This window comes from Panthera uncia, assembly GCF_023721935.1.
Source record: "Panthera uncia isolate 11264 chromosome C1 unlocalized genomic scaffold, Puncia_PCG_1.0 HiC_scaffold_4, whole genome shotgun sequence".
Classification (NCBI taxonomy): domain Eukaryota; kingdom Metazoa; phylum Chordata; class Mammalia; order Carnivora; family Felidae; genus Panthera; species Panthera uncia.
The window spans coordinates 27,229,934-27,247,023 of record NW_026057585.1 but is presented as its reverse complement, the minus strand read 5'-3'; the positions used below and the strand labels follow the sequence as shown (position 1 = coordinate 27,247,023).

The 17,090-nt window shown below is 40.9% G+C and overlaps 1 protein-coding gene across 1 annotated transcript in view; it reads right to left on the bottom strand.

The window, feature by feature from the left end:
• DIPK1A (divergent protein kinase domain 1A) overlaps positions 1-16,164 on the bottom strand; it is a 107,028-nt gene extending 90,864 nt beyond the window's left edge. The window contains exon 1 of the mRNA XM_049618460.1: positions 15,379-16,164. Coding sequence (XP_049474417.1) covers positions 15,379-15,687 — 309 coding nt within the window. The 5' untranslated portion in view covers positions 15,688-16,164. The remainder of the gene's footprint in view (positions 1-15,378) is intronic.
• Between the last annotated feature and the right edge of the window lie 926 nt (positions 16,165-17,090).

Sequence of the window (17,090 nt, the reverse complement as noted above, 5' to 3'; positions counted from 1 at the left end):
ACAAAATTTGACTAATAAGAGCCCCAAAAAGAGGGAACAGAAAAAAGAGAGGGGAAAACTATTTAACAAATAATAGAATTCCCCCAGAGCTGAAGAAAGACCCAAGTCTTAAGACTGGAAGGGCTCAGTAAGTACTCAATACAACTAACTGATAAAAAGACCTACATCTATACATTTCCTCATGGAATTTCAAAACAAGTATAAAAAAGAGACCCTGAACAAGGAACAAAGGTCACCCAGAAAGGATCGATAAACAAACTGGCTTCTTGTCAGCAACAGAGGATGTTAGAAAACAATGGAACCACATCTTCACATTTTCTAAAGGAAATTATTTTCACCCTGAATTCTACACCCAGCCCAACTACGAACAAGTCTAAGATACAATATATACAGTTTTAGACATGACTCAGAAAGTTTATTTCCCACATATCCTTTCTAAAGAACTTATTTCAGGACACACTCCAGTAAAATGATGGCAAAATCAGGACAGTAAAAGTGGATCCTGTGGAAGACAGGATCCTGAGAAAAGTGATTCCAACCCAGGAGAAGAGTGGAGGGAGATCCTTGTAACACAGCTGTCTGGTAACCTAGAAAAGCAGTTGGTTACAAAGGGGGATGCCGCAGAATAGAAAACATAACTGAATGTATATAGGAAGTGAGGCTATGACAAAGGCATATTATTATACCAAAAAAAATAAAAAATAAATTAGAAGAAGAAAGGCAACTAGAAACTTCCTGGAAAAAAAAAAGAGGCACAAAGAAGCTACATTCCAAATATGAAGCAAGCTTACATTTACCCCAGTTGATAAGGAATTAACGGAGTACGAGAAAAGAGGATCTGGTTGTTATTGATCATAGAATCTTGAGAGTCCAGAGTTCATTACTCTGGGCTTTGAGAGAAGAAAATGTAATCCTAGCACGCAAATTGGCTCTACACTAAATATTTACAGAATCATATTTTACGGAATACTAAAAATAGAGATGCTCTTCATCTTAGGCCAGAACTAACTCTGATACATTTGGTGTCAAGACAAATTTCAGGATCCTAAAAGAAATCCTGGTCAAAAGTGTTTCACTCTTATTTTCTGTGTACATGGCACGAGATGATAAGCAATTCCTATTTGCGGTACTCTCCCTAAAGGTGACAGTTGTTCATTACTCAAACGGTCCAGCACTCCAGAACTAGCTCAGTTCACTTGGATTTGCAGGCAGATGTCAGAAGAAATGTCTGCTCCCCACAGCTGAGCAGACAGTCATCCAGAAAAATAAGGTATATTGACTATTCAGGGAAGAAACTGTGCCCCATAGTAATCACAAATCATAACTCTGTTACTTTAATATAGATCTCAAAGGATAGGCTTTTGAATTATTCTTTAATAGGAATATTAAAAAGCAAGCATGGAGCACCTAGCTGGCTCAGTCGGGGTTAAGCATTCAACTCTTGAATTTGGCTCAGGTCATGATCTCATGGTTCATGTCTGTCAGCACAGAGCCTGCTTGGGATTCTCTCTCTTCCTCTCCCTCTGCCCCTCCCCTGCTTGCATGCTCTCTCTCTTTCTCTCCCTCACTCTCTCTCTCTCAAATAAATAAACTTAAAAAAAAAGCAAACAAGTATGATTCCTAAGCAAAAAGAAAGTTTTTATTTATAGGGAATGAGCAAACATCACATGTTCTCTTCCCCACTGGCAGAAATATGGTTTAGCTTTTGGAAAAGGGCAAATCCTTGCAGTAATTTGCTTAATAACAAGAAGGATTTGTCCTTGTCTGTTAATTCTACTGCCTTCCTGACAAGGAGAAAGTAACTTCATGCTGCAGTCAGTGGGTCTCAGGTTCATAAGGGAGATTTTCCTTTATAGGAATAGTTAGCAGGTCATAACAGTATGATACTATTTATAGTTTTCATCTTTTAGATTCAACTTATGTGGAGCTTTGGTTGTCCTTGGTAATAGGACAAAATATAAAAGTTATCAACTTTGACAATATGAAAGTGTCACTGACAGAAAGTGAGAAAAACAGATGGAAAAAGAAGCACATGTTCTAATGCCCCTTTTTGAAAATGGGGGAGTCAACAAAGATTGTCAAAAGTGGACAAAATGAGAATCACTGTCAGTGTCTAAAGTTACTAAGTTAAGTGCAGAGGAAGTAAAATTAATAATACGACTGCTGTATCAAGCACTGGAAGAGAGAATGGGAGGACTATAGTATAAGAGGGCTGAACACTCATTTTTTTTTTAATTTTTTTTTTAACGTTTATTTATTTTTGAGACAGAGAGAGACAGAGCATGAACGGGGGAGGGGCAGAGAGAGAGGGAGACACAGAATCTGAAACAGGCTCCAGGCTCTGAGCCATCAGCCCAGAGCCTGATGCGGGGCTCGAACTCATGGACCACGAGATCGTGACCTGAGCCGAAGTCGGACGCTTAACCGACTGAGCCACCCAGGCGCCCCTGAACACTCATTTTTTAAAGTGGAAAGTCAATAGATATTATCTGAAATTGATTAAAAAACATAAAATTCTGTTATTTGGAGGAAATAATCTTTTTGACTGTACAACTCTCAGGAAAATATCTCAAAGCACAAATCTCTAACATTTGTATATTTACTTATAAATATTCTATATAAACTTATGACTATATTAATCTACTACATACCTGTTATAACTTACACAAAAATAGATGTTAAAAGTATATCAGAGGGTGCCCGGGTGGCTCAGTTGGTTGAACGTCCGACTTCAGCTCAGGTCACGATCTCACAGTTCGTGAGTTCGAGCCCCGTGTCGGGCTCTGTGCTGACAGCTCAGAGCCTGGAGCCTGCTTCAGATTCTGTGTCTCCCTCTCTCTCTGCCCCATCCCCACTCATGCTCTGTCTTAAAAATAAATAACACATTAAAAAAAATTTTTTTTTACAAAAGTATATCAGAATAATTTTGAATAGATTTTTTTATCTGGAGGGAATGCTTACTGTAGTAATAAACCAGAAACAGAAAATAATTAGCTATTCTGACAAAAATAAATATTTTAAGATATAAAAAAGTATATGAGAATAAAGCACCTCCTAGGATGTATACAGTTCCTTTCAAACACAGAGCTCTAGAAGTTAGAGGTATAGTTACCAGGAAAGCCAAAAAGATAAGTGGTTCAAAGAGGCTACCTTTCAGGACTAAAGCTGGGGATAAGGAGAAGTAGAAGGGGAGAACAATAATTTGCATCATAAGCTCACCTATATTATTTTACTTATTATATACATGTTTTCTTTTGTACAAAAAATTAATCTAATCAGTCCCATAAACTATCTCTGCTAGTGTTTATGCTGATTCATTCAACAAATATTTACTGAGCATCTAGTCTTGGCTAAGCACAGAGGATAGAGGAGGGCAACGGACATCTTGGCTCTCAAGGAAATCGAGCCTGGGACCAAAGAAAGCTGTAAAAACTGCTGGTGACAAGTATCATTGTATGTGCTGGATATCATGCACACACAGTCTGGAGCACAAAAGAGGCACACTAATACTGTGTGGGGTGTTAGGGAAGGATTGCTAAGAGGTCACTTCCTCTTTGAGTCAAAACCTGAAGGGCAAGTAGAAAACTAAGAATAAACCAGGTAGACAGGAATGCAGGGAAATGGGGAAGGGTATCCTAGGGCAAAGCAGAAAAGGGAGGGCAGACAGGCTGACACATGAGCATTGTGTGTTGGTAAACTGCAAGATTTTCGAGATTGCTAGAGCTTTAAAGGGTGCATAAGGTGGTAGTGGCAGGAATGAAATGGCAAGACAGGAAGGGACCAGACATGGAGGGCCATGCTCAGAACTCTGCATAGTCTCCTGAAGGCAGTAGAACGTCATTAAAGGATTTCATCAAAAGGGAGGGAGACTAGATCAGATTTGCATTTGGGGGAAGATGACTCTGGAAGCAATGTGGAAGATGGAGCTAAAAGGGTATAAATGAGGCCGGAAGGCCATTCTGGAGGCTATTATAGTGGGCCTAACGACACATAAGGAGAGAATCATGGTACCAGCAGGAGACAGATGGCCAATAGATACGTGAAAAAGTACTTACCATTACTAATCGCTGGGGAAATGCTCTTTACTAACTGGAGAGTATCACTAACTGAAAGGGAAAGAAGCAAGTTTTGAGGGGGGTGGAGTTTAGGTTAGAACATGTTAAATACGAAGTGCCATCTAAAGGTAGATATCAAATAAGCAAATCTAAAGTTCTGGGGGAGAGGTTTGGACTGGTGATATAGAGTTGAGACCCATTAATATTTGGGTTGTAGTGTAAGTCACGTGAAGAGCTACAATTACCAACAGAGCTTGTACAAAATGAGAAGTAGAAGAAGGCTGGAATCTTGGGGAAAGTGGGGAGCAAAGGACTAAAGTAACTGAAAGGAAAGGGCAGGAGTATCCACAAAGAATGAAGGAAGGTCAGAGCAATAAGGAGATGGTAAATGAGTCAAGAAGAGCAGCTGAAAAGACAGATCTTGGCATCCTGACTGAATAGGGAAAGGAGGAAAGCCAGAGCGGGGTGGATGGACTGGAAGACATGGGTGTGCAAAGGCCTCAGTTGTGATGATAACACGAGGGTGATGGTGAAAGTAAAGAATAGGAATGCAAGAAAGAAGTTTGTGCTTAGTGTGGGCTACAGGAGCTCAGTATCTTAGAGTGGTTACAGAATATTTTTGAACACATGGAAAAACATGTACATTGTATCATTTTGCACAACCTGAGTATATGCTCAGGGAAAAGGAGAAGATCAGGGTAATAAATAGGCTCTGCATTCACTGGGGACAAATTTAGTATTACTGGATCAGGTGTGACTAAAAATGTTGTCAGCTGATACAGTAAAACAAAACCAAGTGTTATCTTCTTTAAGGGGTTAAGAACAACTTTAATTATAGTAATAAAGAGAAATAAGTTACTTTTTTATTTTTGAGAGAGAGGGAGAGAGCACAAGCGAGCAGGGTGGTGGGGGGGAGAGGGACAAAGAGAATGTTAAGCAGGCTCCACGCCCCGTGCAGAGCCTACACAACACAGGGCTGGATGATCATGAAATCATGACCTGAGCCAAAAGCAAGAGTCTGATGCTTAACTGACTGAGCTACTCAGGCACCCCATAAATTACATTTTTTTTTTCTAGGAACAAACTCAAGGGACCCATAAGTTACATTTTAAAGAATGTTTTCCTAGGGTTCATAAAGTGAAATTTTGTACTCTTACTTTAGTTCCTATAATAGTACAAAAGATTTAAGAATAGTATCTACTGTAAAAACAAATATTTTCACACAGCAGCTATTTGTGTCTTCCTTCCTTTAATAAACATCCATGATTCTTCCCATAGTAGTTGTTGGAACAATAAATACAATTCTCTTGGGGTGTGTGCTGACTCAGTCAGAAGAGCATGTGCACAACTCTTGATCTCAGGGTCATGAGTTCAAGTTCCATGTTGGGTGTAGAGATTATTAAAAAAAATAAACTTAAAACAATACAACTCTTATAAAATCTATTCTATGACAACATCTTCAAACCTAATAGCAATGGGAAAGACATGAATAAAATATTGTAGGAAATGACTGATTTTTTTAATTGTCAGAATTCAGTTGTATTCTTTTTGTGGTAGGCAGAATTCTAAAGATGTCTCCCAAGATTCCCACCCCCTTGGTTATTGAATCAAACACTAATCTATGTATGAAGAGACTTGGCAGTTGGAATTAAGGTTACTAATCAGCTGACTTTAAAGCAGAGATATCCTCGGTTAACTGGGTGTACCCAATGTGACCCCTTAACAGCAGAAGAGAAAGGCAGAAGAACCAGAGCAATGAGGCAGAGAGGAAATCAGAGAGATATGAAGCATGCAAAGGCTCTACCACTCTCATGGGCTTTCTATATGGAGAAAGGAAGCCATGAACCAAAGAGTGTAGGTGGCCTCTAGAAGTTGAGAACAACCCCAGCCAACAGCCAGAAAGGAAATGGACACCTCAGCCCAAGTATGGAACTGAATTCTAACAACAACCTAAAAGAGTCCAGTACTCCAGAAAGAAAGTCAACCCTAATGACACCTTGATTTCAACCTTTGAAACCTGGAGCAGTGAATGAGCAGGCCAAACTGTACTCAAACTTCTAACCTACAGAACTGTGACATAAGGGTACAAACAAATGGGTGTTGTATTAAGCTGCTCAATTTGTGGTAATTTATTCCAGGAACACTGGAAGACTAACACACTTTCTTTAATTGCTGACTTCAAATGTGCTCTATCAAATCTCATTTTCCTGACCTTTCATGTAACTTTGGACAGAGTTCACACATTTCCAATAATACTCAGTTATTATGAAATCCAGTTTAATTAATTTTCCCCCAACCTTTTATTTTGAAAATCCTTAAATCTACAGAAACTTTAAAAGAATAGTGCAAAAAATACCCTTATACCTATATTCATCAATCGCTAACATTGTCCTACATTTGCTTTCTTTGTCATTCTCTCTAAACATACATAAATATCTCTACCTCTCCTGCTTTCTTTTTCTCTGTATCAGTGGTCCTCAACTAGGAACAATTTTGCCTCTCAGAGGACATCTAGCAATGTTTGGAGACATTTTGACTGTCATTACTGGGGGGTGGGGGGGAGGATGCTACTGGTATCTAAAGGGTAGAGGCCAGGGATGCTGCTAAATATCCTACAAAACAAAGCCCCACACCACAAGGAATTATCCAGCCCTAAATGTCAATAGTGCCAAGGTTAAGAAACACTGCTCTTTATATATGTATATACAAATGTATTTTCCTGAACTATTTGAAAGTAAATTATAGGCATTATGACATTTTTTATGCTAAATACTTCAGTTTACACCTTCTAAAAATAAAGACACTCTATTATATAATACAATTTAACAATGATAACAATGATACAATAATACCATCCAATGTATAGTTCATTTTCAATTTCCCCATTATCTCAAAAAAATCCTTTAGCACATTTTATTCAAAATCCTAGACCCAGGGTGCCTGGGTGGCTCAGTCAGTTAAGCATCCAACTTCAGCTCAGGTCATAATCTCAGAGTCCGTGAGTTCAAGTCCCACATCAGGCTCTGTGCTGACAGCTCAGAGCCTAGAGCCTGCTTCAGATTCTGTGTCTCCCTCTCTCTACCCCTCCCCTGCTCACACTCTGTCTCTCTCTCTCTCTCTCTCAAAAAATAAATAAACATTAAAAAAAAAAAAAAAACACCAAAATCCTAGATCCAATCAATGGTACAGAGGTTGGCATATTGGTCAATATTTCAAATTTAAAATAAATAAGAAGCTCTAATTTCAAGCAACCAGGGGGCAGGCAGTAAAACTTATGGTCCCAGCTCTAGGATCTATCAGTCTGTGATTCTGATACCATGTATGTCTGAAATGGATGTAGTAATTAATTCAGAAGGTTGTTAGCATGTTATAAATCTCTCTTGCAAGAATATCCTCGGACATGATTACTCAGTTCTTAGGACAGAAAGGAAACTCTATTTATAATAATCCATAACCCTGTTGAAAAAAACATCAATCTGAAACAATAAATCGAAAAGGAACTTTTTCCAAATAAGATATAAAAATGGCCAAAAAGCACATGAAAAGATACTCAACATAACTTATCATCAAGGAATTGCAAACCAAAACCACAATGAGATATCACCTCACATCCGTTAGAATGGCCACTATCAAAAAAACAAAACAAAAACAAAAACAGAAAATAACAAGTGCTGACAAGGATGTGGAAAACCTGTGCATTGTTGGTGGGAATTTAAATGGTATAGCCACAATAAAAACCAGTATGGAGTTTCCTTAAAAAATTAAAAATAGAATTACCCTATGATTTAGCAATCTCACTTCTGGGTATACATAATTGCAAGCAGGATCACAAAGAATTATTATAATTTCCATGTTCACTGCAGCATTAATCACAATAGCCAAGATGTGGGAGCAACCTAAATGTCCAGTGACTAATGAATGGATAAAGAAAGTGTGGTATGCACATATGGTAGAAAATTATTCAGCCTTTAAAAAGAAGGAAATCTTGTCATAAACTACAAGATGGATCAATCTTGAGAACATTATGCTAAGTGAAATAAGCCAGTCATAAAACACGGACTGCATGATTCTACTTACATGGGGTATCTAAAGAAGTCAAACTCTCAGAAACAAAAGCAGAATGTGGTTACCAAGCTGGTAGGGAGGGGGAAATGGGGAGATGTTTAATTACAGAGTTTCAGTTTTGCAAGATAAAAAGTTCCAGAGAGCTGTTTCCAACATTGTGCATATATTAACATTATTGTACCATACACATAAAAGTGGTAAGATAGTGGGGTGCCCAGGTGGCTCAGTTGGTTAAGCGTCTGACTCTTGATTTTCAGCTCAGGCCATGATCTCACCACTCATGAGATTATGCCTCACACTGGGCTCAGTGCTGACAGTGCAGAGCCTGCTTGGGGTTCGTTCTCTCTCTCTCTCTCTCTCTCTCTCTCTCTCTCTCCCTCTCTCTCTACCCCTCCCTCATTCTCTCGCTCTCTCTCTTTCAAAATAAATAAACATAAAAAAAATGATAAGATGGTGAATTTCATATTATGTGTTTGCGGCCACAATAGAAAACAAAAGAAAAATAACCACAACACCATGATAACATCTAAAAAAATTATTTCATTAAATACCCAGTCAACTCACCCAACCACAAAAAGAACTACTTATTTCTGGCACACCTCGATGGTTCAGTCAGTTGAGCGTCCAACTTCAGTTCAGGTCAGGATCTTGCAGTTCATGGGTTTGAGCCCCATGCCAGGCTCTGTGCTGACAGCTTGGAGCCTGGAACTTGCTTCGGATTCTATGTCTCCCTCTGTCTCTGCCCTTCCCCTGCTCTCTCTCTCTCTCTCTCAAAAATAAATAAACACTTTTAAAAATGTAAAAAAAAAAAAAAAACTCTTTAAAAAAAAAGAACTATTTATTTCTAAAGAAAAATTGATCCACTAATATTTTGGGTTTTTTTCTTCAAATATGTTCACTTGACAATATCATAGTTTTTCTAAATTCATATACTTTGTAGATTAAGATTTTTAAGGGAAAATTAGTCAAAAATATTTGAATGTTTAGAAATATGTTAAGAATGTGAGACATTTAGCTTTTCAACCAAATGATATAAAAGATGATATTTAACGGAATGGTATAACATTGTTTTTAGAAGCAACTTTAAGAAATGAAAGCATTAAAATGTACCTAACTGTAGGAGGGAGGGAGGGAGGAAGGAGGGGACGAAGGAAGGAAGGAAAAGAAAGAAGGAAGGAAAAACTATAGACAATGTAAAACAACTTTATAATTGATCAAAATGAAAATGGAGGGGCACTGGGAAGATGACAATGAAGAAACAAACACTATTACTATACGCTACAGCCTGAAAGTATGGTGAGGATGCAATATGCCTGAGAATTCATCATTTCTTTGAGTTTCTAACAGGGGTAGAAAAGCAACTAATGATAATATCAAATGTTTGCATTATAATTTTATGTTTGAATTTAAGACATTATGGGATGCATATGCTCTCAATATACTCACCAGTCTCAGGAAGCTAATCAGAGTTTTAGGGATTTCATTTCAGGCAAAGGCAAAAATTTAGCTTTGAACAGCAGGTCTAACAAACTTGATGAGAACCACACCACCTATAGTCTTTGGGGAATAGGGAACCACCACCTGCTCTAATTATCCTTAGAATTAAAATAATCCTGGAGGCTGAAAATGGGCAAGAAGCCATTTTACCCTAAGTACCATACTTGATAACATCATCACTTAGTACCAGTTAACCTAGTCAGTAACCCCATCTCGCACTAAATCCCATAAAACAGCCACACTAAGTTACAAAGAACCAAACCATCTACAGCAGTCATTTTTTTAATGTTTATTTTTATTCTTAAGAGAGCGTGAGTGGGGGGAGGGGCTGAGAGAGAGGGAGACAGAGAATCTAAAGCAGGCTCTGCACTGACAGTAGTGTGCCCAGTGTGGGGTTTGAACTCATGAACCATGAGATCATGACCTAAGCTGAAGTTGGACACTCAACCAACTAAGCCACCCAGGCACCCCAACAGCAGTCATTTTTGAAAGACAGTACTAATATAAACCAAAGAGCCTGGTATCAGAAATGTTAAACAAGTGCCCACACCCTAATTAGAACATGCTATTTATCCTTTTTTCATGACAGCTCTACAGAACACATATTGGAACTGTTAGTCATTGTTAAGAAATTTAAAAGTTTTGCAATCTAAAGGGCTTGAAAACCTTTAGAAGTACCCGCATATCTCAAACTTCAAATTCCGTTAGAGTTGCAGCAGCTTTTTAAATGCAACAGGGCATGCAGACAGAATGAGTAGAGTGGAAAAATGTGTATAATCTAAATACAGAAAATTGTTCTAAATTGTCTTAACTTTCATTCTTCCAAGACTTAATGATAGTGAGAAGGAAGAAGGTATTCTAAACTAAAACTAAGGAATTATAGGCTGTGTTATCAGTCCCACTCAGACCTGAGTAAACCCTAAACAAAGTAGATCCTAATTTGTAGGAAACACACTGCTAAAAACAGATAAATGCAGGTGTCATGCTGGGTCACCACATCCAGTGGGCCAAAAGTAGTATCACTGTAATGATGTGTGGAAGAAAAACACTGCCTAAAAATGGTCTAAACATGTTAATACACCCACAGTTTCCGATCTCGGATGCAGGCCTCTACTCTGTTCAATGTGCCGCAACATTTAGCCAGTCCAGGAAGTACTATTTCTCAGGTAAGTTTTCAACAAAATAGCTGGAAAGGATGGACCTATAAATTAGTATGCTCTGAGAATAATGCCTTGCCATGTTGCTCAGGTAAATGTTTGTTGGCTATCTATTTCAGGCAGGTCATGAGCCCTCCTGACTGACAGAGGCCCCACAGACAAAGTGTGCCTTCACCACTTCTCTGGAAGAAGTACTCCCTGCATCAAAAAGTTGGCATTGATGGGGGCACCTGGGTGGCTCAATCAGGTAGGCATCCAACTCTTGATTTGGGCTTGGGTCATAATCCCACGGTTAGAGGGTTTGAGCCCCGAGTTGACTCCACATTGGCAGTGCAGAGCCTGTTTGGGATTCTCTCTCCCTTTCTTTTTGCCTCTCCTCCTCCTCCTCCTCCTCTTTCTCTCCCTCTCTCTCTCTCTCTCTCTCTCTCTCAAAGTAAATAAATAAACATTAAAAAATACTTTAGCTGGTTGGAAGGACAAATATTATTAAAATGCCCATATTACCCAAAGCAATCTATAGATTTAATACAAGCCCTAACAAAATACCAACAGCATTTTTCACAAAGCTAGAACAAATAATCTTAAAATTTGTACAGAGCCATGAAAAACCCTGAATAGCCAAAGCAATCTTGAAAAAGAAGAACAAAACTGTAGGTATCCATAATCCCAGACTTGAAGATCTAATATGAAGCTGCAATAATCAAAACAGTATGGTACTGGCACAAAAACAGACACATAGATCAATGAAACAGAGAGCTCAGAAATAAACCCACGATTATACAGAGTTGATATACATACATATATTTATATTGCATATATGTAATAGAATATTACTCAGCCATGAAAAAGAATGAAACTTTGCCATTTGCAACAACATGGATGGAGCTAAAGAGTGTAATGCTAAGTGAAGGAGGTGGGTCAGAGAAAAACAAATGCCATATGATTTGACCCATATGTGGAATTTAAGAAACAAAATACATGAACAAAGGGAAAAAGAACCCATCCCAAAACCAGACTCCTAACTACAGAGAATAAACTGATGGCTACCAGAGAGGAAGGAGGGTGGGAGGAATGGGTAAAATCAGTGAAGGGGATTAAGAGTACACTTATCATGATGAACACAGAGTAATATATGGAATTATTGAATCACTATGTTGTACATCTGAAACTAATATAATACTGTATGTTAACTATACTAGAATTAAAAATTTTTAAATAATAATTTTGAAAAACCACTCTAGTTGGAAAGAGGATATTGGCAGGAGAAATGAAACAAAATACTGATCATTGTTGAGGGCAGGTGATAGGTAGGTGAGAGTTCATTATTCTTTTCTGCTTTATGTATGTATAAAAATTTCCATAATAAAATAGTTTTAAAAGAGAAAGAAACTAGGGGCGCCTGGGTGGCTCCGTCAGTTAAGCGTCCAACTTCGGTTGAGGTCATAATCTCATGGTTCGTGGGTTCCAGCCCCACATGGGGCTCTGTGCTGACAGCTCAGAGCTGGGAGCTTGCTTGCTTCAGATTCTGTGTCTCCTTCTCCCTCTGGCCCTCCCCAAGTCGTGCTCTGTCTCTCTCACTCACTCTCAAAAATAAATAAACATTAAAAAAATTTTTTTTTTTTTAAAGAGAAAGAAACTGTTCTCTTCCTCTCAAGTTGTCTTCTGCACCTTCCCTTCTCCTTCATTGCACTTACTGTTGTCATTATGTATTTCTGGATTATTTAATTAATGTTTGTCTCCCTAACTAGACTTTAAGTTCCATAAGGACCACAAAGACATTTGCTTAGCTCCAGTAGAATTGCTTCCATCTCACAAAGTTTCTGGGATGTGACAGGCCTCCAACAAATATTAAGTAAATGACTAAATCAATATGATAAGTCATATTATATATACACCTAGATCAATTACCAATAAATGCTCAATAAATAAAAGTGGGGGTGGTGATGTAGATAGCCAGGAATCTTTGGGTGAAGGAATTCAACATATTTACCTGTATGTATTTACTACTTAAATTCACATGCTTTTCTATTTAAAATATAGCAAAAATGTCACAAAAAATACTTAACTTCATATAGCTCATCCTCACTATATTTATGTGACGTACTCAGTTAAGAACCACAATCTCCACTTTATGATACGGAAACTATGGAACTAAAAAGTTAGGAAGTTTTTTCAAGGTCATGATGAACCAGAAGCACAAATGAACAAAGCTCAGCTCTGTTCTCATGCCTCATGCTGTTCTTAAACGAACGTGATTTTATTCTCAGGAAAAATATAACAAGAAAAGAGGAAAAGGAGTACTGTATATATTAATTCAATCTTCAGTGGCTGAGAAACTGAGTACTGTCTAATGGTCTCAGTTGGAGATATTCTGACTTTGCCCAAAACAATTTCAAGGTTGAAGCACCTAGTGGTAAAGGAATTCTAAAAAGCAGAAGATGAGGCATTTAGACAATAGGGAACAGAAAAAAAGTATGACACTTGAGTAATGTGAAGGCCTTTTTTTTAACTGGTTAAACTAAAAGAGTATAGTGAGGCACAACTAACAAGAAAATTCATAAAAACAATAAATACTAATACCAAGACATTGTTTAAAACACCAGGCCCCTGGGTTCCCAAGTTTAAAACTTATTTATCTAAAATATAATACTAGAATCAATAATTTCCTATTTAATCATTCTTTATATAGAAGTAGCCTACTGGGGCACTTGGGTGGCTGTCAGTTAAGCATGCGACTTCAGCTCAGGTTATGATCTCAGTTTGTGAGTTCGAGTCCCGCATCCCGCTCTGTGCTGACCACTCAGAGTCTGGAGCCTGCTTTGGGGTACTGTGTCTCCCTCTCTCCTGCTCACACTCTGTCTCTCCCTCTCTCCCAAGAATAAATAAACATTTTAAAAAATTAAAAAAAAAAAAAAAGAAGTAGCCTACTAAAATATCACTATATCCCCCAAATCCTTTTGAAATGCTTAAAATCCAAGTTTACCTTATTTTAGTAATATATAATGATGTGCACATTCGAAAGGCAGAAATACCAAATGTTTGCCATTAATGGAACCACAACTATTTGCAAAACTTATCTTAATTCGGCCAATCTGAAAGCTCTTGAGGTATGGTGCCAAAAAAATGTCACAGCCCATTTATGGAGAACGTTTAGAGACAAACTAATCGAAGTCTAAAATAAAGTTTACCACAAAATCTCAAAAATTAAAAATAAATAGCTAGTTAGTTTTAGTGAAAAACATTTTAAATATCGCAATAAACTTATTTTGGGGGGAGAGTCTGGAAAGATATTCTATTGTTCATATAAAGGGTTACAAAGAGGTATCTGGCCTAGGTTGAATTCTACAGTGGGTTGCTCTACTGTTCCTTAAGCACAATTACTACTGGTGGAGCCGCTACAAGGACCCAGGACATTTAGTTTTACTCCTACACCCTTCAAATGGTGGGTTGTCAAATCATGCTTCCAATTTGCAGTGCATGATTCACTGCAAGGTAACGATTTACATGTGCAATTTCCAGACAAGAATGAAAGATTTACTTGTCCCAATGGTTTCTTCTCAACTTTTAAAATAATTTGTAAAAGCGCCAGCTGAGCATGAATTCCCGTCCCCGAATAATTTTTCGATACCTTAAGCCTTTTAATGTAGGCAGTAAAAGGAATACTGTCCTCTGAATGCAGACAACGCTGCTGACCCACGCGAGGCATTGATTTGTAGTTGTTTTTCCACTGGGGTGATAGATTTGCGCTCAGCTACTCTCGATGTCTACTAGGTCCCCCTGGCGACCAACTGTACATGAAGGCAGTAGTAGGGTTCGAAGACACAGACTGGCAGCGGCACAGAGGGTGGAACGGGAAATCATGAAAGATTAACACGCGAACAGTACACATGACATGACTGAGAATTACGTTTGCATTGCTGGGGTATTTGAGATCGGCACCAGACACTGTCCCCTTTCCTTTTAGAAAGCAAACACCCACCCGCCCCTCATTTGGGCTTCTGAGCCCTACCTCCCATTTAAATTACGGGTGAGATGTTAAGACCGAACCAAGGGGCTCAGCACAAGGCACACGTCGCTTCTCGGGGATTTGGAGAAACAGTGATGTGACAAATTGCCATAATTTCCTAAAATATGGTGGAATGACACACCACCTTTCCCACCACAGACCGAAGACACAGAGTCTTGAAAAGCCGACGTGCGGGGCCCACAGGGGAGGAGGAGGAGAGCACCGGACCAGGGAGAAGCCGGCGGCACGTCCCGAGTCCAGGCTGCCGAGCCTCAACTGCTAGGGGCGTAGGGTCGCACCCGGGTCACGTCTCAGGGCTCTCAGAATGCGAGGGGCACCAGGGCGAGCCCGGGCGGGGCGACCTGGGCCCCGGAGCCCGGCGGCCAGGGCGCGAGAGGCGCGGGGGCAGCTGTGGGGGGCGCGGGCAGCGCCGCCGTGGAGGCTGCGGCGCCCGGGCGGCCGGGGAGGGCGCGCCGCCAGGTGCCGGACGGCAGGGGGCAGCGGGTTTCGGGCGGGCGCCGACCCAGTGAGGGAGGAGGGAGGCGGGCGAATCCCGCGCGGCGAGGGAGAGCGCCCGGAGGGCTCGCCGGCGGCCTACCTGGAGGTAATAGGGTTTCCTTAGCCAGGCCCCCGGACAGAGACTCCTCGCCATGGTAATCACACATCGCCCCGCCGCGCCGCAGTCAGAGGCGGACCCGAGCGCAGGCGACCGGGCTCCCCGCCTTCCCCGGCCTCCCCGCCCCCAGCCCGCCCGGGCCCGCCCACTCCTCCGCCCCCGCGGCGGCGAGGGCCGGACTCCCCCCCCAGCCCCTCTGCGGAGACAGCGGCCGGCAGTCCGAGGCTCTGCCTCCTGCTCTACTTGCCCCGCCGCCGCGGTTGTCAGAGCCGCTGCCGCCGACTCCGCCATAAAGGGGAGTCGCGCCTCGCCTCGGCCGACATAAATCCAACTGCGCCTCGCGCTTAAAGGGGAGGCGTGCGGAGGAGGCAGAGGGCGCCGCGGAAGCCCGGGTGTCGCACACTCCACGCGGGGAGGGGCGGGCCCGGCCAGGGGCAGCCGGCTCCCGACTCGCAACGCTGCGCTCTCCGCGCCTCCCGCCACCCAGCCACCCCTCCTGGCAGGACTAACGCCCGCTATGGATAGTGCTCCTTCAGTCGGGAAGTGTCTGGGCGGGCTGCATGGAAATTTAAGGGAAGCTTGGGGTTCCTTCCGTGGGGACGGGCTCGTTCTCCCTCGCGCGCGGTGTCCGGTGCGGCCGGGGCAGGGGGCATCTGCCGCAGTGGGTAAGGCCTACCGGCGAAGCCCCCGAGGACTGGGTTCTGCGCTGGTGGCGGAGCGAAAGCGGACGGGGCTCCTTTCCACTCAACTGAGTGTGCGCCTCCCCCCCCCCCCAAGCCATTTCGCCTCTTAACGGCCTTAAACTTTTTTTTTATTACCTTTTTAAAAGTCTGACTTTTTAAAAGTTCGTATTGTTTTCAAACATATAAAGAGTTTTCCTGGCCCCACCCAGGAACCCTGACTCAAAAGAAAGTAAAGTATTACTGAATTAAATGCAGTCCTGAAGATAGGAGACCTGGGACGTGGCAGAGCTACTCAGTGAAGGCTACATAACGGAGGGTGTGGTGTCTTTCTTTTGAAAGTGAAGTCCAAATAAGGGAAAAAAGAACCACCCTAGTGGGAGAACAGCTGTTGATCCAAGAGACTTGTAATGAAGGAAGATGGGTTTTTGCTTCTTTTTACCCCACATACCACCTTTTCACGTGATGCCTACAAAGTTTAGGTACAACTCATTCTGGCCTGTTGCTCTGCCAAGTGTTTTCTCCAGAACCAAATCTTTACTGTGGTTTTTACCTAAACCTTGTTCTGGAGCTCTGCATTTCTGGAAAACAAAACAAAACAAAACAAAACAAAACAAAACAAAACAAAAACCTTCGTGCCTGCCCCTCCCCCAATGCACGTACAGACACGGGTTTTAAACTAGGGTAGGAAGTTATTGCTGGCAGATAAACCCATTTTTCATGGATTTTCAGTTTGGGTTAAGAAAACAGTAATTTCTGAGTTAGCTAAGAATGGGTGCCCCGGGTGTAATTAATTCATTCATCCAATAAATATTAAGTACCCAGACATTATTCTATTGGGTTATAAACCTGAATAAAACACAAAAATCCCAACCCTTGTGGATATTACACTTTCAGGGTAGGGATAACAGGCAATAAATAATAAATGAAACAAGTAAAATCAAACAGGGTAATAAAGCTGATGGGGATATGAAAAAAGAAAACAGTGGAGATGAGAACTGCAGGTAGTGTAGG